This window comes from Daucus carota, chromosome 4 (genome assembly GCF_001625215.2).
Source record: "Daucus carota subsp. sativus chromosome 4, DH1 v3.0, whole genome shotgun sequence".
NCBI classification, from domain to species: Eukaryota; Viridiplantae; Streptophyta; class Magnoliopsida; order Apiales; family Apiaceae; genus Daucus; species Daucus carota.
This window is the reverse complement of record NC_030384.2, coordinates 32,862,154-32,887,412: the sequence shown is the minus strand read 5'-3', so window position 1 is coordinate 32,887,412 and position 25,259 is coordinate 32,862,154. Positions and strand designations below refer to the sequence as shown.

Genomic DNA, 25,259 nt, shown 5'->3' with positions numbered 1-25,259 from the left:
GAACCAAACGACCCCTTAGGGTTTTGTGACTTGGTATTTCGTTGTAATTCTACTCAATTTCAGGGGATTTTTCCTTTTGTTTTTAAATATATTTGAAATTAAATAATATAATGTCTTGTTTCACTTGTTTTTATATAGTGTTTTATTTGGTACGTATTTTAAAATATTAAAAATTAATAATAATTCATAAAATTATATTTTAAAAACTAAAAAAAATGCGTGTATCCTCAGGTCGTCTCGGATCAACTGACTTTGCGATAGTTGTAGAACACTACTAGAAGTAGTCTGTCTGTAGCGCATCTGGTTTCATTAAATATTTAATGACTTCACGCTACTTACACGTGACTCCTCATATCTTTCGCACTTTCGCTGACTTTATTACTTTCGTTTCACCTACCAACAAATTTATTTGTTTTCAGAACTCGTCGTACGAGTATTTTATTACTGTTGGAGAATTAGAACATCTCCAATAAATTCTTTATTTGAGCTCTTAAATTAAAAAGTAAAGAGTCATGTCAAATTTTGAGCTCCAAGAGATTAAGAGTCTCTTCTCTCTCCTCAATTGTAGGAGCCCCTGGATAGCTCTTAACTAATACTTTTAGAGCAACTCCAATGCACCCATTCCTTAACTATATTTGATCTACATGGACAACATTTGAGGATTGAGAACGAAAAGAGCTCCTCCAACGCAACTCCCTATCCCCTATTAATTTTAGGTGAGAGAAAGTTCAACCCCTTATTTGAGGGATGAAAAAGCAACCTCCTATATACACCATGTCATCACCAACTCATATCTCCTCTTATTTTTTTGTTATTTATTAGTGCAATCTTTCTCTCTCCTTGAATTGTATATATAGATTTAAAATATAGGGAATCAAATAGGGAACACCGTTGGAGCAAAATAGCTTTTTGATCCCCAATATTTTAGGTATTCGTTAATATATAATATTTTAGGGGTTGAAAATAGAAAATTGCATTAGGCTTGCTCTTATAAGTTTGTTCCACTTACTCTCTTTCTTTCCACTTTCTTTGTCTATTTATGAGTTCAATGTACTTTTAATAATATAAAAATAAATAAAGAGTGGATATAAAGAACATTGTTGGAGTACATGTACACTAAATTGCTAAGAGCTAATAATTTATATTATATTTAGGAGTGTATCTAAGAGTTTATTGGAGATGCTCTTGATGGAAGTAATACGTGCATCGAAATAAATTATCAACACAAACTAATTAAAGATTATACAAGGGATTAATTATCAAACTCATTACTGAAGTGGACAAATGGTATCAATTTCATCACTGATCTCCACAACGTCTCAAATGGCTCACTAAACTCGCTTAATGGTATCAAACTCATCACTACCGTTAAAAAGAGTAACGGAAGTTTAGACGGAATGACAGATTGGCGGTAGGGTTTGACATGTGTATTTCAGTATTTCTGAATATTTGGATGATACTCCCTCCGTTTTAAAATACAGGTCGCGTGACTTTGTCTTTTAGCACACAAATCTAAGTCTTTTGACCACTTAGTTAAAATTATTATTTTTAAAATATTTTTCCCGAATTATAATATTAATCACACACTTTTATTCAAAAAAAGAAAATTTTAAAAATAATAATTTTAAGTATGCGATCAAAAAACTTAGAAATATGTGGTTAAAAAGTAAAACGACTTATATTTCAAAATAGAGGGAGTAGAATATGAAAAGTATATTCATCACGGTCCTTAAAATCAACAAGAATATTGGCGTCACAACTATAATTAACAGCTACTCCCTCCATCCCTCTCATTTTTTTACAGTTTTTCACATTGCTCGACACGCATTTTAAGGCGCATATAAAAAATAATTCTATAACTTATTTTTGAAATTTACTTTTCTGTATAAAATTTTAAACATCAAATTTTTATTCAGAAGAAAAAAAAATTCAAAATAATTTATCAAACTACGTTTTATGAAAGCATTAGAATGTGTGCCGAGCCCCCGTCCCCTAATGTAAGCAGATGAGGGGGGCGGAGGGAGTATAATTATATGAGGTAATTGCATATCGCACCCTCTAACTATCATTCAAAAACGATATTGTACCTATATTTTGAGAAACTCAACTCGCACCCTTTATCTTTACTATTCAAACCCGAGATGCAACCATGCCGTTAACTTCCGCTAACTCTGTGCACTCCGTTAAGTCACTATTCATGTAATTGCAATTCGGACCCCCTAACTTATGTTTAAAAACGATTTTGTACCCATACTTTTGGAAACTCGAATCGCGCCACCTATCTCTACATTTCAAGAACGATACGCACACCCTTCGTTGAATTCCGTTAACTTCCGTTAAAATACTCCTCCGTCTCAATTTACATTTCTCTTTTACTTTTTGAGAAGTCAAATTGACTAATTTTTGACCAACTATTAAAAAAATATTTATTTATTATTTTAGAAAATAAAAAGTTACATATTAAAATATACTAAATTTAATTTTTGATGATATCCGAGAGATCAAGATGTCCGTTCAAACATCAATAATATTAAAGAGATATATAGTTTTAAACTTTCATATTAGTTTAATTAAAGAACTGTTTGATTGGACATGCAATTACATACTAATAGATAACTTAAAATATGTCATTATTAATATTAATTTCTAAGCATGTCTATATTTTGGAACTCAGCCCATCGTAGTTGCTAGGGAAGAACAAACCTCAGTTCGATTCGGTTTTTAGGTAAAATCGAAATCGAGACCGCAAGTACTCGGTTTTAAAAGTTGAAAACTGCAATCGCAACAAACTGTCGGTTTGAGTTTTAAAACTCTGGTTCGATATTAATTGGTTCGATTTCGGTTTTAAAACTGCAAAAAAAATAAATCAATAAACAAACTCCAATTTAATAAATAAATTAGTTAACTAGATTAATTGTTAAGGAGAAATTTTGAAATTCAGACAATCACTTAAACACGAACTAATTATGATATGTTTAATTGTATCAACGAAAGAAAAATATAAACAAAAACCTAATAATATAAATTAACTTAATGATACCGTGCTTATAATAATTAAAATCTACTTATCTACTTATATATATAATAGCACAACAGGTTCGTGTTAAGCCTCCCTCTTGAGCAAATAAATTACCTACCTCCGAACCCGAGCCTAACTCCGAACCTGCCTCCTCCTCATATATATAAAAAAATTGTTTTTCATAAGACTTGAACCCAAGATCTCTCCGATACAAATACATCACTCAAACCACTTGAGCTACATAAGCAATTAGTTTTGTTATTCAAAAGCATTAACCACGTGCATTAAAACTGTTGTATTTACATTCTCTTCAAATTCTTATTTCTTTGAGATAAGTTATTATTTCAGATAAGTCTCATATATTGCTTACATGATTAATTAATATCTATAAATCAATTATCAACGTAAATAAATTTAGAATAGAAAAAGAATCTGAATGATCGGACTCGAATCATGATTCAGATTTCTAAAAATAGATATAATTCATATTCGAATAAAAATGAAAGAATTCAAATCCAACTTAATACTCCAAACGAGTACGAATACAATATTACAGAAATTTTAAGTCATAAATGTGAGAAATAAGCACAAACACTAAGGATTTAGTTAGCATCTTTGAAAGAAATAATTGATGGACTTTCAACATGGACAATGTCATATTAATTTATTTATTTTTTATAAAAGGCGATTTATAAAGAGATTACAATATTTTGAATAACACGAAACAATGTAACTGAAAAAATATTCTTACTTAGAATATTTTTTATGTTAAACTTATGAATTCAGAATTCGGCGTCTAACTAAATTTTTTTTTGAGAAAATTATAAATATAAGAATAATGACAAAGACATCAAATTTGGTGTTAGAAAATATATCTAAATGATGTAATTTTGATGATAAATGAATTTGAAATATAGTAATTTGTGATATGAAGGTGAATTTAGAAAAATTCTATATTGTTAATCAAAAGTCAACTAAATAATAATAAAAAATGTTTATGAGACCAACTAAAAAGAATTGAGTTATAAATTTTACTTGGTTAAAATAAAATAACACAGAGAAATAAGTCATATATATTAAAGTCTTAAAGCTATAATTTTAACATGCCATCAATCAATATATAACATACCAGTTAAATAAATTGATTCAAACTACAATTAAATTAATTAATCATTTACAAATTAAACTAATAAAATATAATTAATTCTTAGCCGGATAATCCGACGCGATATGATGAAAACTAATATCTTACTAAACGGGACTAGAACAAGGATAGTTTTTCCATAATCCAGAATATCGAATACCTGATCTGATCTGATCTTTAACAATTGAAAATGATATGCTACATTGCTCACCCCCAAGAAATACGAGTATAAAAATATTTAAAAAATGTGAGTTTGTACAAAACTAAAAAAAGAAATTACATTTCATGTTTTTATGAACTTGAGGCCTAACTCATATATACTCTCTTTTTGCTATTTGAAATTCCAGAAAATTATTTTGAGATCTGGTTTATAACAATTAAATGGAAAATCATTAAAAGTACTAATCAACAAGCTTAGATAACTAATGATAAAAATAAAATTCATGTAACGAGACAGTATTATAACATATTAACAATAAAAATCTAAGACATTGAAATACCATATAATTGAGATGAAAATTAAAAGGATAAGCCATATCAAAGGTGTCAGAATTTTTTTGGGTACAACTATAAGGTTAGTAATTCAATAGACACTTTTATAATAAAATAGGGTATGAGTCTTTTTACATAGTTTAATTTCTACTTATACAAGGTGTGTGCAACAATGCTAAAAAAGAATGTGTTGATGATATGTCACATCATGTATCACTTAATTATTACGCAAACTTACACTTAAAAAAGAAGAAATAAATATAAAACAATACGGACCACACCTCTTCATTTAATCATGATTTAGGATATCGTAATTCACATATCAAGAACAAGTTTAAATCAAAATCACGTTATATTAGATGAAATAATTTAATTACAGATACTTTTAATGATGTATAATAAATTTAAAATTTAAAAGTTTCAATATTAATTTCGAATATAATTTTGAACATGTAGATTGTACGGTAGTGGCCTCTATATCCTAACGACTTTGAATATAGAAAAATCAGTTCAAATGTAGTTTCTGATCCATAATTTTTTTTAAAAATATAATACTTATTATTACTATTAATGCTATTAGGTTGCAAATATTACATTTTCATATTTACCTACTTTGTCAATGAATAAAATGCGATAGTTACGTTCGAAATAATATGACGACACATGAATATTATTTAAAACAGAAACACAAACCAGAGCCCCGTGCCTCGCACGGGCTTTTATGCTAGTATTTTTTTTATACTTGTTCACTCATATAATGACAACATACATATATCTCACTACATTATTCTAGTTAATGTATTGTTTGATAACTCATAGTATACTATGCTATATTAATTCAGTTATATATTTTTTTATAAAACTATATAAATAAATAATATTTAATATTTTTTTAATAATCGGTCTGGTGATCGAAGAGGAAAAAAAAATCCCCATTCGGGGTTCGCAACGGGATTGAGGATGGGTATTGAATTCGGAGACTGAAAATGGGGATAACACTCCCTGACCCCCTAAGTGTATGTAGAGATGGCAAAAAAAACCGATCCGAATGGATACCCGACCGTTTCGACCCGAATGGATCTTACCGAACCCGATATTTTGGATTTGGATTTGGATTTGGATTTGATTTTTAGACCCGAACGAGTTTGGATTTGGATTTGGATACTAGGTATTCCGTATCGAAACCCGACCCGAAATCCAAACCCGATCCAAACCCGATCCAAACCCGAAACCCGAAAAAAAATCCAAATATATATATATATATATATATATATATATGTATGTATGTATGTATGTATGTGTGTGTATATGTATACTAATATACTTTTTTTCAATTTTAAATCTACTAAATTTTGTTTATATATAGAGTGTGAATGTATATATTCTTGGGTTATAGTGGTTTTTTTTGTTTAACTAATGAGTTTCTTTAATATTTCATACTCCATATAGTGAAGATTTGTGTTCAGAAATTATTAAATACGGTTCAAGATTTTATTAATGTGTAATACTTTATTATTAAAGTAGTTTAGTTTTAAATATAATGAAATTTAAGGGCGAAAAAATCAAAAATAATATTTTTACAATACTTTATAAATTTCAGAATTTAGGTTTTGGATAAACCCGAACAAACCCGAACCCGATCCGAAACCCGTGGATTTGGATTTGGATTTGATATTTGAAACCCGATTGGATTTGGATTTGGATTTGGATTTTAAAAATAATTTGGATTTGGATTTGGATATCTCAAATATCCGAACCGATCCAACCCGTTGCCATCCCTAAGTGTATGGTGCCCATCTGGCCATCCCTAATGAAAAGGAAAGGCCTAATAAATGAAACACTGAAAACGGAACGGACAGTATGGCCAAAAAAAAGAGAGCCAGAATGGACTTCCCGTCCCTATGAATTGTATATATCGAGGGACAGAGACGCGACACAGACTTTAATATTTGTGTAAAGTATAGTTGTGTAATTTATTTTTAAAATTTTCTTTTTCTGAATTAAAGTTTGGATGTTAAATTTTTATTCAGAGAAGAAAATTTTCAAAAATAAATTACAGAACTATATTTTATAAGAGTATTGAAATGCGTGTCAAGCAATTGAAAAGAAACCTATAGAATTAAATGAGATAAATAGAATAGTATTTGCAAGACTTCAGCTAATTTCTTTCTTCTCTATAAACCACCCCAAGGTCCCCAACCAGTCGATAAATTTCATTTTGTTTGCAAAATTTTCAAGCCAAACAATAATATAATGTACGGTGAGCTTGTTTATCATGTTTTCATTTTCGACTTAAGACCGAAAAAGTATTCATTTGTGTAATAAGTAAATTGAAAACTGATTCAAAAATTAGAAAATAACTTAAAGTCAAAGATTAGTTTGTAGTTTTTTTATTTTTCTAAAAGATTTTTTCATAAACTATAAATAATTATAAATCATTTTTATTTTTATTATTATATATTTAATAACTCATTAATCATCAATAAATCAAAATTATTGTCAGCTTGTCACATCTAAACACATTAAATCATAAATTACAATTTTAATATCAGTTTGACGTGCAAATATCAATATATTCAATCCGACTCGACACAATCTGTGAATAATTCAGGTTTAAGCTCCTATAATTATCATTTTCTCAAAAAGCTCCTATAATTATCATCAAGTTGAATGTAATCATGTCGAAATTTACTAAAACAACTAGACACATACAAATTATTATTTTTGTAATTGTAAATTCAAGTTGCTTAATCAGTGTTGACATTTATTTATTGTTTGAATAACACCACTACGAAGAAAAATAATTCGTACGCCTTGTTTGGCTCGGCTGTCTACAGATTACGTTGTTTCACCGGATCTCCCAACCCAGCCGAGTCAACACGGACTCGTCTCGTCTCAAAACCCCCGGAACACTCCCAATTTCAATCACAATCCCTGAACTCGATTCATTTACACCTAATATAATTAAAAGTATTTAGTTTAAAATGTCGTCGGAGATCGAGGTCGTCGACGAGATTGGATCGCGAGATGCGCCGGCGGAGACGACGGAAGCTGCGTCGACTTCGGCTAATGGCACAGTAATCGAGGACGATAAGTTGAGAAACGACGTCTACACGGCGGCGGCGTACGGTGACATGGAGAAGCTACAGAGATTGGTTGAAATTGAAGGCTGCTCTGTTTCTCAGCCGGATGGGCTGGGCTACTTCGCTCTGCAGTGGGCTTCGCTGAATAACCGGCCCGTTGCTGCTCAGTATATTTTAGAGGTCCTTTTTCTCAATGTATCACATAGTATATGTACTAAAATGAGCTCTTTTTAGCTGCATATGATTTTAATATGAGTTGCTAATTTTGAGCTATTGTTTTATTGAGGAAGTTAGTTAGTATTGTTAATGGATTGCATTGTTGATAGGGATAAGTGTAACTGATAGTTGTTGCGTAATGTTGTATGGCAGCATGGCGGAGATGTGAATGCGGTGGATCATACAGGCCAAACAGCATTGCACTGGAGTTCGGTGAGGGGTTCTGTTCAGGTTGCGGAGCTCTTGTTACAAGAGGGCGCTCGTGTCAATGCCACTGATATGAATGGATACCAGGTTGGTATTTTTCAAGTTAGACTAATTTTTAGTCAATCAAGTGTTTGTTAAATGGTTACTTCTTTAGTTTTAGGATCAAATCCACAGAATCTGAACTTCAATTTTATAATTACCTCCAGTTATCTAATAGGTAACTTTCTGGCGTTGCTATTAAATATGCATGTCAATTATTAATGAAAATATTTGTGACATAACTAAGTATGAGGAGATCATTAAACCTCATTCTTTGAGCTAAGCCTACACAACTGTTATCGGTCCTGTGTATTAAATCCTCCCATCCCAGGAGTAAATTTGTCAGTTTCTATTTAATTCTGCAACATTTTCAGTTTCTAGTTCAGCTTTAGACCTTGATATGGAAAATTGAGAAGCTGCACTGTAAATTGGATGTTTGGGACTCCAGATCTAAGAAATTCATGTTAAGATAGTTTGAGTTCAAAGCCACGTTCTCTTGTAAAACAGTGCAATTTTATCTTTTGGTTGGAAAAATGGTCTATACTGAGTTATTTTAAGGTGCATACATATTGCCGAGATGTATATAGTTTATAAGAGTACGTTATTTTTGCTCTGAATTGCTCAATGTGTTGCTAAAATTTCTAGTGCCCAGAAATCTTTGTAAAAAAGCCAACTGTTGAGGGTCAGGCCCGTGGTATTTTTAGGCAAAGTGGAGTCCGCATAAAAGACGATAGCTCAGATAATTCTTTCTACAATCATTTTCTGTTTTTATATTTACTACAATGTTCTTCAGTGGTGACGTATAGGAAACAGATAGGTTAGGACTTAGGTAGTTCTTGGTTTTGGTCATTTCGAATTATAGAAGCACAATTATATTAAATTTGAAACTCTGATAGTGCAAGCTGATTGCAGTGAACAATTTTGTTTTCTTAAGTCTTAGAGACGATATACTCCCTCCGTTTCAAAATAGATGTCCACTTTAAAAAAATCACATAGTTTAAGAAAAGTGGATGTTGATAAATTAAATGCATTAAATGACTATAACATGTGGAATGAGATTGATCTAGGAAATATAAATAAGAGATATGTGGTGTAGAATTGACTTTGGAAATATGATTTTACATTGAAAGTTGAAGTGGACAACTAATTTGAAACAAAAAAAATTTCTTCAAAGTGGACATGTAAATTGAAACGGAGGGAGTACTTAAAAAGATTATTAGTGTAATATCATGCATATTTTGTTGTTTTTTTTTAAATTTTTTTTTAATTATTGGTATAATGTATGTTTCCTCCTTTCCTTTACCTTGTTTCTGGTATTTTTTACTCTGGACTGTTGGGATTAAATATGTCTAGCTGACTCTTATGCTGGCATTCTGTCGTAATTGCAGGCAACACATGTTGCAGCACAATACGGTCAAACAGCATTCCTTTATCACATTGTTACAAAGTGGAATGCGGATCCTGATGTTCCTGATAATGATGGAAGAAGCCCTTTGCATTGGTAGATATAAGCTTAGCCCTACATATTGATAAATTTGATTGTGTGAAGTCTCCATTAACCAATCTTACCTGTAGAAATGAATGATTTGTCTGTTCATTATCATTAGAGTTTATAATTTATATAGTAAGGTGGAATGAGCAATACCAGTCTGGAATGAAATATTTTTCAATTTGAATACAACTTTTCCTTTGAGACTTTGGGTAACATCATGTAAGTTTTGATGCTTAACAATGATTATTGTAAATTTTGTAAACTGTAGGGCTGCATATAAAGGGTTTGCTGATTGTATACGCCTTCTTCTATTTCTGGATGCATATAGAGGACGCCAGGACAAAGAGGGTATATGTTAATGCTCTGCCTCCATATGCGTAATAGATCTATAGTGCATATTTTTGGAACTAAAGTTATTTAGGCGAGCAAATGATATAAACCATAAATTGTTGTATCATACAAGTTCTTTTTAATCCAGGCTGTACACCCCTTCATTGGGCTGCTATAAGGGGGAACCTTGAAGCATGCACGGTATTAGTACAGGCTGGAAAGAAGGAGGATTTGGTTGTGACTGATAACACTGGCCTTACACCAGCACAACTTGCTTCCGATAAGAATCACAAGCAAGTTGCCTTTTTCCTTGTAGGTATTCCTTATTCCTGTTTTCATGTGAGAACCTGAGGTGGGGAGACATGTAGAGTCCTTATGATGATTATACGTTGGGGGGATTATATAGTTATATATTTGGGGTGGGGGTTGTTTGCATCTTTATCCTTTTTTGGTATGCTGACCTGTCTTTGTAATACATGCAAGTCAATCCCAATTAACGCATTTATCATAAGATTAGTGCCTCTTGTTTTTTTTTGTTTTTTTTAAAATAATGGTTTCCACAGAAAAGTGTGGTTGCTCACATCTTTAACAAATCCTCTTTGGGAATGCTAATCGGTGTTTGTAATACATACAACTGGTTTTGAATTAACTCGTTCATCATAATATTAGTGCCTTGTTTTCAAGAAAGATAACAGTTTCCACAGAGAAGGGGGTAAGGTTTTTTTATAGAGAAATTATGAGCTTTAAATTTGCAGCTTTAATTGCTTGCTTAGTTGCACAAACTTGCAATTAGGTAATATTAGCTTCTAGAACTGAATTGTTTTATTTGAATAGTGAAGTATTATAATTTGGTTTTGGTTGATGATTCATAATTTTGTTCAGTTGTTATATATTTGTTCAAAATGATAGAGCGGCAATAATAATGTATGGTGTGTTCAACACTTCTACCCACTGAAATTACACTGTCCTCTGCACCCCTCCTTTTCAGTATGCAAGCAATATTAATTCATATAAAATCACAACTCCTGGATAATTAACACTCTAGGGCCTCTTATAAATTCCCTTTAACTTTTGTTATCTGTCTTTCTGTATCATCCTCACTCTTTCATGATATTTAAATAATCACTCATGCAGGGCAACGCAAGGAGGTTGCTTGATAAGCGTTGGGATGGAAATACTCGCCTTGGACAACTTTCTAAATTAGGACTTGCGCCAGTACTTTGGTGTATGATCTTCGTGCTACTTGTAATGTATGTTCATTCAGTAATAATGGGTAAGAACTATGCTCCTTCAATCTGGGATAAAAATTCTAAATGCATTTTCCCTATATTTTTAATTTGGGGTTTGTTACTGGAAAATTATTTTGCATGGACACTGAATCTCATACCTGTTATTTTCCATTTTGGCTACAGTTTCAAATCTACCAAAGTTGACCGCAGGCATTGGCCTACTTGCATGGTTGGGCGTGTTCTTAGCAAGTTCTGGTTTAATTTTCTTCTATAGGTGTAGCAGGTACCCACCAGGGAACTATGGCAACTAGTGTGTGATTTGCTCTGTTTCTTTGATGTTTGCTTTTTAGTGGTAGTAAATTTGAACTTGTTATAAAAAAAATCAAAATCTAGACTTCATCCTGCATTACCTTTTTTTTTTTTTGACTTATCATGACTTTGCCAAGTATACTATTGTGGCTTTCATTGTCAGTCTTTTACTTTTAATCTTATAAGTGCACAGGTGCAGCCTGATGCTTACTGTTATGTGACAGTGTCTTCAAGAAATATAGCAGTGGAGGATCCATGATACACTATTTCAAATTGTAGTAATAATATGTTTAAACTTACTAAAATCATCATAAATGGCACACTGTACAGTACAAATTTATTTTACTTAATTTACAAGTCACATTTATTGTAAGTATAATACATACAGGACCACATATTGAAAATCCATCACTTCATCCAAGTTTCTTATATATGCATGCTGACGTCCAGGCCTTCAAAAGTAGTCTACTCTTCAATTAAAATCATGCTACATATCTTTTCAGTAGCAGAACTTGTTTGATCAATTTTAGCCCCATTGTTATTGCTGATGCATCGTTTCTTGAGGTTCAGAAGTGATTGCTGACCTTTGTTGTTTGATTCAATCTGTTTACCTTGCAGGAGAAAAATTGGTCATAAATGAATTGATTTGTAAAATAGATATATGCTTTAATATTATTAAATCTATTAGAAGCAACCTTGGCATCTGTTTTCTAATTCGACGTCTTTTCTGATCTGCAGCAAAGATCCAGGTTATATCAGAATGAATATGCATGGTGCTCCAAACATGAAGGATGATGTGAGTAGATTTTCTAATCCTTTATCTGGATTAACTTATTTTAAACTAGTTTGACTCAGTACTTGTATAATAAATAAATCTGTTTTGTCATGCTTGCTCTTCATCATTTTTAAGAAATTTTTGTAAGTTTTTAATTTGGCATCACTTTAGGAACCTTTGGTAAAGATTGAAATTGGCAATCCTGCTTTGCTGGCTGGCAATTGGTCTTTGCTCTGTCCAACTTGCAAGGTGTTCTCTTGTTTTATACCTGGATCAAAAAATAGTCTGCTTTCTTGATTGATTGATTTTATAACGTGGATCGACGTTTAATTGGTATATTTCTTCATCAGATTGTCCGTCCTCTTCGTGCAAAGCACTGTTCCACATGTGATCGCTGTGTTGAACAGTTTGACCATCATTGTCCTTGGGTATCTAATTGCATCGGAAAGGTCCGCGACATTGAATTTTCTTTTTCATGGTTTCGCGTGTTATGTGAAGAAAACTTAGATCTTCTTCTTGTCATCCCCCAAAAAATTACCTTATGCAGATCAAACGCTCTAAATATTCACAGATATACTACTGCTGCTTAAATTTTGAATTTTAATTAGTAGAATATGATTTTTGATACTATATTTATTACAGATGGCACATTTTATCCTGCTTGAAGTGCTCATACTTATGTATTGTTCTGACTAGTAAAAATTTTCTCCAGAAAAACAAATGGGATTTCATTGCTTTCCTGATAATAGAAAATTTAGCTATGCTGATAACTGGTGGAATTGCTCTTTCAAGTAGGTTTACTTTATCTACTCATTTTTTAATCATAGTTTTACATCCTGATACCTGGACGCGTGGTATGCTTATCACAAAATTATATTATTTCACTCTATGATATTTGCAAACTAAACTAAGTTTGTATCGATGCAGGACTTTTGACAGATCCATTAGGTCCTGCTTCTTTTGGACCATGGTTGAAACATGCGTATCATCAGCATATTGGTGCTGTTGCATTTCTGATGTGGGATTGTTTCCTGTTTTCTGGCGTCACCATCTTAACTGTTGTACAAGCTTCTCAGGTATGTAGTTTATCTGGTTGAGATAACTTTGCAAACTTGTTAATTAATTTCTTGCTGCTGTATTTGTGCACGAAATGTGTTGACATCTCTCAAACTACTATTTGCTCACAAATATGAAATTGGTACTGTGCAGACTTTAGTTTTTTGCATGAGTTTTCTCATCCAACTTCTGCATATGTTTCTGAGTTGTTCATAGTATAGAATTCGACACGAGAGCTTGAGGATGCAAAAATTGCTATAGATTAGCTTGGCCATTGATTCTATATAGAGAACCTTTTGTTCTAGTCTGCATATTTATATAATTCGTGTTTTTGCAATTACAGCCCAGTGAGTATCACTCATCCTGTAGAGCACTGTCCCTTTAGGTTTTCATGTTTTATGCACCTTCTCTAGATGATGTTTACTAATACCTATGCGCCTATTCTTGCACTGTTTGGTTAAGAAATCTGTTTCTTATTTTTTACTCGTCGAATTGGACTTATTTTGCTCTATACGTAAGACATTTACCTGACATGAGTATTATTTGATCAACATATAATTCTGCGTTTTGCTGGTAAAATTCTGCAGGTCTCTCGTAATATTACAACAAATGAGTTAGCGAATGCAATGAGATATAACTACCTTAGAGGACCGGGTGGCCGATTTAAAAATCCATATGATCATGGTTGCAAGAAAAACTGCTCTGACTTTTTAATAAATGGCTACAACGAAGACACCGAGTACAATGAAGAGTCACCTCAATCTGAGGAAATTCATATGATGCATATGACCAGAAACTTGAACCTACAAAATGGGCTGGGTACTCGGTCTGATCAACCTAATGGAAATAGCCACGTAGTTGATGTGAATGCCAGTGCAAATTCTCGGCATGGACACGTACATTCCTCGCATTGTAGCCATACGGAGAAAAGTGTAAACAGCTCGGTTCCCTTGGGATTGGGTCTGGGTCTTGGAAGAAACTCTACCCGTTCTGTGGCAGCTTCATGATGTACCTTATAGATTGGAAATCCCATATTGTGTCTGAACTGATTATAAGCAAACATTGGGCATATTTTTTGTAATTTATTTGGCATGGTTACCATTTGGTGGTTTCACTTAGCTCTAGTTATCCATGTTGACAGATCACAGAAGGATATCAATATTGGGTTTCTTGTTATCTTTTAGAAAACTTTTGTTTTGTCAAACAGTTTTTTTTGTTATTAGCTGGTGTAAATTATAGACATTTTTTTTGGCCATTTCTCCAGAAGTGGTTAATGCGTAATCATTTTAAATTTCTAGCGTCATGTTACTACTAGAGAAGTTGAGAGGGAAAGTATCAGGCCTGCACCAACTTCGTACATAAATTTGAAAATATGAATAAAACCAAGGTGCCGTACAGAAACAACATTTTCATTTTTTCTGGTTTTAAAGACTATTTGATTTGATTATATATTTTTGGATTTTTTTTCAAAATTATCTAAATTGTAATTATTATTTTTAAAAAGGTCTCGTACAAACATATATTATATCAAAATTGCATCTTTCGTAATTTAAAAATCAAATGATTTCAAACCACGTGTAATTTTGATCAGATATTTTAATATAAATTTGAAAACATAGATACTTCTATAAATTCTTTGATCTTTTGGAAATTATTTTACAAAATAGGACTAAATGCTATATTTATTTTAAAATTTGTTTTTATATATAGAAACAGAACATGGTTATTAATACCAGTCACATAATCGTTAAATTATTTTATTTATTTGATTAGCGTCCTGCATACAACACTACAACACCATTCAGAAGTTTTCTAGGAAGTAAGAATCTATTTATTGTACTAGGGTGAGTTTATTTCTTAGAAAATGTTATCTTTTCTGTGATACATGTATACAATATATAGATGTATATAATTCTCCTTAGAACCAGGATAAACATTCTGCAGCAGAGTGCACATGCTAAAAATATCGTGTTTATATATTATATTTTAAAATTATTTTAAACGCACGCAATGATGCAAAAATATGTATTTAAATTTGGATCCTAAAATCTATTTGAAATTTAAGTTTTTCAGCAGAACCTTAGCGGTTCTAAGTTTCTAATGGTGCTATTAATTGTTTAGAGAAAAATTTGGAAAAGTTATCTTTCCACGCACGTTCAGAAATATGTAAAATAATTAAATTAATTGTTGATTTAGGACAGAGAAATCAAATTATAGTGTATAAGAATAACCCTTATTACAATATAAAAGTTTATCAATATTGTGCAAGTATATCGTTTTTGTATAAATTGAAGATGTTCTTAAACTTCCTGTCATTAATTTTTTTTCCACACCAACGACCAACGATATATGCGTTCTGTACATTATATAATGCACACAGAAAACACTTTCTACAGAAATATAAGTATAACTTAAAATCTGTTGATTCGGATATTCCAGCCTAGTCTTAAGTCTTAACTTTTGGTCAGTGCGCAAATGAAAGCTAATAGATTTAAATATTCCAATTAATGTGTGCAAATGGAATCCAATATTTTTATAATAAAACAAGTAAATTAAAGTTCAGATACTCTTGAAATCTTCTTAGAAACTATTAATCTCCCTTTTTCAATTCTTAAAAAGGAAAAAGGGGAAAGATAGAAGAGGAAACTTGTATGAGAAAAAGACTTGCTTAATGTTCCCGAAACTTGTTTGGTACTTAATTCTTAATAATTTTTCATGTTAATGCATGGACCTTTACCATAATAATACTATGCCCTCTAAATATTAATCCTGCCACTCACAGGTATCATCAGCATACGAAACACATCTAACCAAGATAAAGAAACCAAGGTAGGGTTATGTTCTTCAGATCATAGCTTAAACTCTATATACAGAAAGTCTGCGACTTATTTTTCTTAGGCGAGACAGTGAGATTAGCAGAGGTTATATCACTTGTTACCGGTCACTCTGAAGATGGAACTTTCTCAGTGTTCTCTTCCGCTGTAGCAATCAACGCCAGATACTCATTTATGGCTTCCCCTTCTTTAGTCACTTCAATGTCATAGTCAGACAAAGCATCTCCTCTCTGAAGTTCTTCAGTCAATTCATCTTCCATCTCCACGTCTCGCTCCTCTTCCTGATATAGAGTCGATGTCTCACCGTTACTAGCATCAGAGGTATGAGATTCAACAGATGGATGCGACCCTGGAGCGTTTTCTCCACTGATATTAGGCACTGGATTTGCAGGATTGGCAGGATTTGAACTAGCAGCAGCACTTCCATTTGGATTGTTATGCAGAGAAAGCAGATGATTTAGTGCTGCATCTTCTGTGCCATACTCATTAACAGCTGCAGTAGCTGCAAATAGCAAGCAAAATCAATACGGGACCCATAAAGGATATAATTAAAGCAGAACTTCATATTCCTGGAAGTAACAAAAATGTTTTAAAAAATGAACTATGTCTAAAAATTATGCAAAAAAAAAAAACCACAAACAACTACATAAAATTTAAAGAAAGCATTACTTAAATTCAAGAGTGTAACATATATCAAATCGATGAACAGGAAACAATAAATTGATGATATATCAGTATATGTATAGCTATGGGTATATTATATATACACACAAATTGTATGTACATAGTATGTACCACATGATATATAATTGTATGTACACCCACAAAAATAAACAGAACTAAAAAAAATAGCGATAGATCTTGAGCTCGGTCAGAAACGGGTCAAACTCGGCCTGAAATCGGCCAAGTGAAGAGCTACAAATACAGCGGCACCTGCCCGGTGGAAGACTCACAGAAAATTGTCCTGGGCTGCATTATTGAAAGCTGCTTTATAAAGTTAGGGTTTTCATTAATGTTTGTATATTTATAACAAGGGCTTAAGTCAAGTATGGCTTTTGGGCTGTTTTGGATGTTTTTATTGTGCGCCTCTCGCCTCACAGGTCTAGGCGCACACATCATTGAAGTCAATGTGCCTTAGGCAGAACTATATGGCCAACATGCGCCTCGGCGCACCTTTAACAATATTGAGGGTACCAATACGATTCGTCCCCAAATCTATGTTGCTTGTGCATGACTTAATTATAAGTGATAGTAGGGCACCTATTGTGGCGCCAATCCTTGTAAGACATAATAAAAAGTTTAATTGGTGCCCTTTTAGATTCAAAAAGATTCCTATATCTGAGAACTCCAGAAAAGTAAAGTGTTTGTGTAATTAAGACCTTTTCATTAACAACAACTCCTCAACAGTAAACACACCTATTTTTTGTTGATGGAAACCGACTTGTTTATACTATTGTGAAGCTTAAGACAAAGCGATAACCAATACAGACAGATAATTAGATAGGCAATGATTACCCATTGGTGTCGAAAAACCCATGGAAACAAGTTTTTCAATTACAGCATCTGGTTCTTGATGCAGTCTCTTCCTTCGCCTAGATTCAACATTGAGCTATACGTAATATATAGAGCAAAATTAATACAATTCACATTATACTGGAAACAAAATTTATATAATAAGATAGCTAACCTGTATGGCAGCATTAGTTTCTGGATTTGTCAAGTCATCCAAAGCTTTCTGAGAATCATTCTCATTTCTTCTTAGGGCTTCAGCCGCAAGTGTTTTCTCAAACCTGCCAGGTTTTGGAACCAGATCAAATTACTGATGACAGGGTTACTCCATTGTACTTGAGGGTTATGGATAAATTTGTTGTAGATCAAGCCATGCAATACGAAACTTTAGCTACTAAAAAGTGGCCACAAATTCGTAAGTAGCCATAAAGCTCTTCAACTTATGAATATCTGATATATAGTAGGCGAAATTAATAAATCTACAGACAATCTATTAACTTAGCAAAACATACAAACCGATTTCTGCCTGTACCTTCCAAGCAGCCACACAATGGTCTAACGATGAAACAGTAATTACTAAATAATATTCGTATCTAAAGTAATTTCAGGTATTTTTGCAAGCACCTACCCAATAGACTCCAGTTCACTCAACCTCTGTAAATCCACAGCTTTTCTGAGGGGTGTTATTCCATAACGCTTCTGTTCCCTGAAATCAGTGGTGTATTAGTGCTGAAGCAGTACAACATAAAGACCTTAAACAAAATCCATCCACATTCTTGAAACTCTTACATAATTTCACGTTGTCTACGTCTGTCATCTTCCCTCTTGCGCATTTTTTTCTCCTTCAGATCGACAAGAAGGTCAACAGCACTCTCAACATTCTGACCACTCATACGAAGGGCCCTCTTCGCATCATTTTGTTTGTACCCCATGCTCATAAGGAGCGACAAAAGTTCATCAGGCACCTGAAGCTGAAAGAAGACGAAAGACAATTTTACTTGAGATGCAAACAGGTGGGACTTGAATAATATTATCAGTAAATTTTGGAAAATATAACCCCACTGTGAAACTATCAGTACAATTTCAACGTTATTCTTAAATCAGACATGTAATTATCAACGGATTTGTAGAAAACAGCATGCTCATTCAAGTAACTAATTTAGTGTTAGCATTTCAATCCCTTGATAAAAAAGCTTAAACTCGGAAATGCATTTATTGGGAAAATAAATAACTCATGGCTGACAAATCTGCATGTATTGGAAATGCATATAAATTTTATAAATATTTTTATGAGATTTTATTAAATTTAAAAACTAAAAGAAAAATGAATATAATTTGAATTTAAGGTTAAATTCATAAAATTTTGAAGAACATTAATTTTAACACTTTTTTTTCCATAATATATTCATAAAAAATGTATTTTTGAGGGGGCAAAGTTCAAAAGTTCAATTAAAATTATTCTTATATTAGCAATTTTTAACAAAAAATATAGATTTTATAACTAATTTTATGTTAAATCCGGAGTTTGGGATGGCGGCCACACCTGCCACCACCCCCTGCCTCCGTCCCTGGATGTCATCAAGAACGTAGACTTAAAAGTAAATTTTCAACTCAATGTTTAAACTTTAAATTAAGTTGGGTCAAAATTCAATACTAAGCTAAACATATTTAGATATATTAAATATGTACACATAAGTACATAACTGCAAGCTTGGGAGGTCAACCCTGTTATACTGTGGCTACACCCCAGCTCTTGATGGTAAACAGAGGATCATACATTATTCACCAATGAGCTAATTTGATATAATATTTGTAAATTTCTTGCCTAATGTCTTGTAATAAGCTAAGTTACCCGGACACGGGTATGGGTATCGGACACGGGTACAGATCCAAGAGTCAGATTCGTAGTTTTAGGATAATTAGGATTCGTGGACATGGATCCGAAATTAGACTCGGGTACGGGGACTTGGCACTTAAGCTCCACGCAAGTAGAACTTTATATAGACTGATTTATTGTACATTCATAAAAATAGTGTCTACTGCACATAAATCACATACGCTGAAAATTGAAGCATAAAATCAATAGAACAACATAGAAACGAGTCATTCATGGATCTTGATCTCTATAAACAAGTTGAAACAAGACCTAAGTTTTCATTTTTGACCTGGGATGTTAAAAGGTGAGGTGTCCAGTTGTAATAAGAAGGATCCGACACAGATCCCATACCCACACCCATGTCATGTCCGGTGGACACGGGTATAGGCACAAAAATGGAGAGTCCGGGTAACATAGGTAATAAGTGCATAATATAGAACTATATATGGCAAATGTTCCTTTCCTTATAAGTGAATATAATTTGTACCCACATTAGTGCTTCACAGAACACATCATTTCACACTTACAGGATGATATACTTACCCGCAAGTACTTAGCCTGAGCCGAGGCCAAAAAATCCTTGGATTTTTGTAGCTGCCCACTGTGATATGCCACCACCCCTTCTAGGAGGTCCATTCTCAAGTATCTACAACCACATAATTAGTCAACAATTCAATAACTCATCTCACATCTAAGACTTCAATAAAAAAGGTAAGGGAAAAATTAGAAAACTTCGGCTGTAATATAAAAACTCACAACGGAAGCTCCGGGCAGCGACCTCCTTGCAGGATTCTTACTCGGCTAGATTCTTTGCCATGGGAACGCTCAATCCCTACTCTAGCTTTAGCAAGGCGTACTCCTGCCAACGAGAGCCAGCTCATATCTCGAAGCATGAAATAGCACCAGACCATATCGATTTGTAGTATTGGGACATTATCCACCAGCTGGCAAAGAGGGAATGAAAAGAAATGTAATCAAATCATTTTGTTAAAAGCAGTTTGTGATTCAAATCAAGCACAAAAATATGACTATAACAGGGTCAAATGCTATAACAAGTGTTATAACTATAAATGTCATGATCCAACAAAACAAATCTTAGATGCTCAATTCCTGTAGCAGATTATACAGCAGGTGCATATAAGGTTCACAGGTGTTTCTCACTTAAACATGAAAGATCGATATCAATTTTTTGTGTGCAAATAATCAATTACATGAACTATGACAACATTGCAAAATAATAAAATTGCAGAAGTGTTAAATCATTTCGAGAATAACAATTTTAAGTAAAGGAAGAGTGACTAACTCACCTCAATGAGCTTTGAGTCGCAGATAGAAAAAGCCTCCTGCGCCAACAAATTCCGCAAATTCGGCATCAGACAAAATAACCAGACAAATTGAATTCACATTACATGCTGAATGAGTTTTATATCAAAGTGGCCACTGTTCTTGTCTAAATATTTCACCAAACTACCCGATCCCCACGAGGACTCATTTAAAATTACTCAAATAATTATATATGTGTGTGTGTGTGTGTGTGTGTCATTCTGTTAAATCTAGAAAAAAAACATAACAGAATACAAATCAGCAGATGAATTCTGGATCACCATATTGATTTATTTTCGTTTTTTTCTTATTATTTTGATGTATTTATCCAGCCCATTCTCAACTTCCAATCTTTTTTCATCTCAAACTCCCAACGCATTTCGCAAACTTAATTCGTTGGTTTTGATTTGCAATGAAGCTTAAAGATCCATTTTTCTCCATATTCATTTAATGGAGATATGCAATTCGAAAGGACTCAGATTGTTCTTAGTTTAGACACTTTATTCTTAATAGATTAATTGTGGACATATGCAATTGGGGATTTTGACCGAATATTCAATAAATTAAGTACAAGAAAAAATCAAAGCTCGAAGGTCTGATAAGAAAATGAAAAAAATAATAGCAATTATGTTCAGATGTGTTTTAACGTGACTCTTCCAAATCTGAATATAACTATGATTTATTTTTATTATACTAGTCATGTGGAGGCGGAGCACACTTAATCTGATGACTAGGATTCCATTAAGTTTTTTGTTAATGTCTTTCATATATAATATTTTTCTAGATTGAAGAGAGTGATATATATTAAATGATTTAAGTGTTTTAAATGAGTCTCTGTGGCGGCTACCAGGTAACTAGGCAAGACAATTAATGATAACGGTAACAACTTTGATATAAAACCCTATGCAAAATGTAGTACACTAAGACAAACCTCCCCCATAGAAAGGACTTCAAGAGCATCTTCATATTGTTGCTTTTTAATTAGCTGTTTTGCACTTGCATGAAGCATAAGGCCCGTCATAATTGCCCTGAAATTGTTTTCCAGTTTGAGATTCTAAGAATTATATGAACCAAGTGATCCAGTAAAAGAAGAGGTAATTGCAATTCGGACCCCCTAACTTTCGTTCAAAAACGATATTGTACCCATACTTTTGGAAACTCAAATCGCACCCCCTATCTTTACATTTCAAGAACGATACGCACCCCCCTCCGTTAAATTTCGTTAACTTCCATTAAAATACTCCCTCCGTCACAATTTATATGTCCCTTTAGCTTTTCGAGGAGTCAAATTGACTAATTTTTGATCAACTATTAGAAAATATTTATTTATTATTCTAGGAAATAGACTACATATTAAAATAGACTAGATTTATTTTTTGATGATATTTTTTTTAATTTTTGTTTGATTAAGCTATCCCCAAGTCAAAATGATTTTACATATCAAATGATTTTAAATTTTTAGTGATATGTATATTAAGTACTTAATATATAAACTATTTTAAATATAAAAAAATATTATGTGATATTTATTATATATAATACATAAATTTATATATTGAATAAAATATATAAATTTTGATTATTTTTTTTGGAAAAATTGATCACAAAAATTTTAAAAAAATATCATTAAAAAGTAAATCTAATCTATTTTAATATGTAACTTTCTATTTTCTAAAATAATAAATAAATATTTTCTAATAGTTGGTCAAAAATTAGTCAATTTGACTCCTCGAAAAAGGGACATGTAAATTGAGACGGAGGGAGTGTTTTAACGGAATTTAACGGAGGGGGGTGCGTCTCGTTCTTTAAATGTAAAGATAGGAGGTGCGATTTGAGTTTCCAAAAGTATGGGTACAATATCGTTTTTGAACGAAGGAAAGGGGGTCCGAATTGCAATTACCTCTTAAAAGAATATAAAAACTTGCTTGAAGGTTCATACCTCTGGTCATTTTCCGTTCCCAACTGCACTTTCTCTCCACTCTGATTCTCTAACTCAAGGTTAAAGTCTTCCATTGGCAGGGAACCATCTGCATGTCGCTTGGCTAGCGACATAGCAGCAGCTCTGCATTGCAATTCCAGAGTCAACAAGAGCACTAAACAAATAACTAACAAAACGGAAGTCATCCAAAAACACAATATCCATGCATACAGTCAGTACATACAATTTCCAATTTTCACATTTTTACCCATAAATGGAACCAGCACACAAGGTGTAACCACACGCATTATATCTCAACCCACATCAAAACTAGCCACAACTTGGGTAATGCTCACTTCAATTTAACTTACGATCACAGTACAAATAACAGCAAATATAGTAAACAAACCTAAACATTATCCCAATCAAAAAAAAAAAAAAAAAAGCACCGACTCATCTAAACATGTACAAAAAACATGAAAACAAGTATAATTGCATAAAATTAAATACTCAAGTACTTGAAAAATGCAAAAAATAGAGTCAAACAAAAGAGAAACAAACTTGATTCTAGCAAGTCTAGAGGAGCGTTCCTCTTCAGCCATAGCCTTCTGATTCTCAACCATCAAAGCCTTTCCCTGATCAGCAGCGACCCTAGTAGCCATTATTTTCCCATTATTTTTGACACCCAACTGGCTCAAACTTTCATCGCCGTCTTTAAGTAACTTTCCGGCGCAAATAAGGTTGATCGAGTCTGGCCCACAGCCCGATCGTTGGGCCACCTGGGCCCTCAACATAGACACACTCCATGTCTCCAATTCAACCTCCAACACGCCTGACCATGCCCCAGCTATCTTCAATTTCGCAGCCATGGTTGGTACTTGGTACTCTCACTTTGTGTGAATTAATGGGGAGAGACAAACAAAACCCTTGTAATTAAGGTTTGGGGGTGAAGTCCTGGTAATAAAAAGTGGGTGTTTACGATGTTGTAATACTACTCCAGTCCAGTAGTACGGGTTTTTAAGAAGTGAATGCCTTGGAGAACACTGCTGAGTGCTGACTGGATTTCAGAGTCGTCTCCCAATACGAGCTCGACTCTTTTTTCTTTTTCTATCTCTTTTTATCCTTTCTCCGATACTGGAAATTTTTCCGTTTTACCCGTAGCGCCGAATTAAATATGATTTATTAATATATAACTCAATTAAGTATACATTATTTTAATATCATTTCATTTCTACAATTTTATTACACAAATATAGGTTAAATCTTCTTTAAAAATAATATTATTTCTTGAATATTCTAGAATTAATCAATTACAAATGTCCTCTCTATTATAATAGATGAAATATATAATAGATCGTATTTTCTTTATAATCAAATATTACATAAGGATCGATTATCAGTTCGCATATTACAGAATAAAATATATCAAATGTCAAAGTTCTGATTATACTAATGAGAAGTGTAAAATTCACAATAGAAAATAGTGAAACTTCATAGGATCTTTCCGTGCAAGTAGTCCGCATCTTCATGGGCATGTCGCCCATAGTGACTCGAATGAATATCTCGTATTTGAAAACTAGTAATTCGTCCTGTCAATCCTCTAAAATCCTAAAAATTCAAATTTTCTCCTATGAACTATATGTGTCAATGAATTAGTTTGATCCAAATTTTGAGATAATAAGTGTAAATCGAAAAAAGATTCATAAGTAGTTGTTAATGGAGTTGAAGTTATCAAATTACGAGGATATGGAAATCTCGTATCCGAAAACTAAGTAGTTCGTCGTGTCAATCCTCTGGGGCTCAAATAATAAGTCAATTTTCTCTCATGAACTATTTATGTTAATGGATTAGTTTAAATCAAAATTATTACATCAGAATTATAATCGACTTAACAAATTAACGCAACCGTGAAACACAATAATCTCTACGATTGCATATTCAAGAAAATTAAGGCCAGTGTAAAACTAGTGAGAAAGCTAAAAGTAATTGAGAAATCTTTTAGTTATACCATATGAGTGGGGTCATGGTTCATAAATCATAAGAGCGGAATTTATTAAAGTCCCACTAATATTAATATATATATATATATATATATATATATATATATATATATATATATATATATATGCACTTGCTCAAATTAGAAATTTCTTAAAATGAGAACCGTGAGAACTTTTTTAATTTATCAAAATCTCATTCATTTGAAGGGCCCCGCCAGGGGCACCTTCACAAAAAATGTATATCATCAAGGTCTTCACCTAGCTAGCCAAAAAAAAAAATCACTCATGACGTGGCAATGGACTTTTTTTTTGAATTTTTTTTTTTGACTAGCTAGGGAGAGACTAGTTTTATATACATTTTTTATATTGGGTACCCACTAGTTTGATGTTTAGATTAGTCAAAATATG

At 32.7% G+C, this 25,259-nt stretch overlaps 2 protein-coding genes across 2 annotated transcripts; one reads left to right on the top strand and one right to left on the bottom strand.

Moving 5' to 3' along the window:
- The first annotated feature begins 7,408 nt into the window (after positions 1–7,408).
- LOC108219266 (protein S-acyltransferase 24) lies at positions 7,409–14,610 on the top strand. Its single transcript, XM_017392624.2, has 13 exons — positions 7,409–7,918; positions 8,108–8,248; positions 9,589–9,701; positions 9,961–10,040; positions 10,171–10,334; positions 11,157–11,295; positions 11,435–11,534; positions 12,299–12,356; positions 12,507–12,584; positions 12,686–12,784; positions 13,048–13,126; positions 13,263–13,411; positions 13,979–14,610. Exons 1-13 carry the CDS (start codon positions 7,640–7,642, stop codon positions 14,396–14,398), a joined length of 1,899 nt encoding a protein of 632 aa, XP_017248113.1. The 5' UTR covers positions 7,409–7,639; the 3' UTR covers positions 14,399–14,610.
- Positions 14,611–16,063: 1,453 nt separating this feature from the next.
- On the bottom strand, positions 16,064–24,012 carry LOC108219515 (uncharacterized). The gene is made up of 11 exons (XM_017393000.2): positions 23,413–24,012; positions 22,873–22,995; positions 21,865–21,961; positions 20,918–20,953; positions 20,367–20,554; positions 20,154–20,256; positions 18,524–18,705; positions 18,363–18,440; positions 17,913–18,015; positions 17,741–17,834; positions 16,064–16,727 (listed from the first exon to the last, which is right to left on the bottom strand). The coding sequence occupies exons 1-11, from the start codon at positions 23,718–23,720 to the stop codon at positions 16,333–16,335; spliced, it is 1,707 nt and encodes a 568-aa protein (XP_017248489.1). The 5' UTR covers positions 23,721–24,012; the 3' UTR covers positions 16,064–16,332.
- Between the last annotated feature and the right edge of the window lie 1,247 nt (positions 24,013–25,259).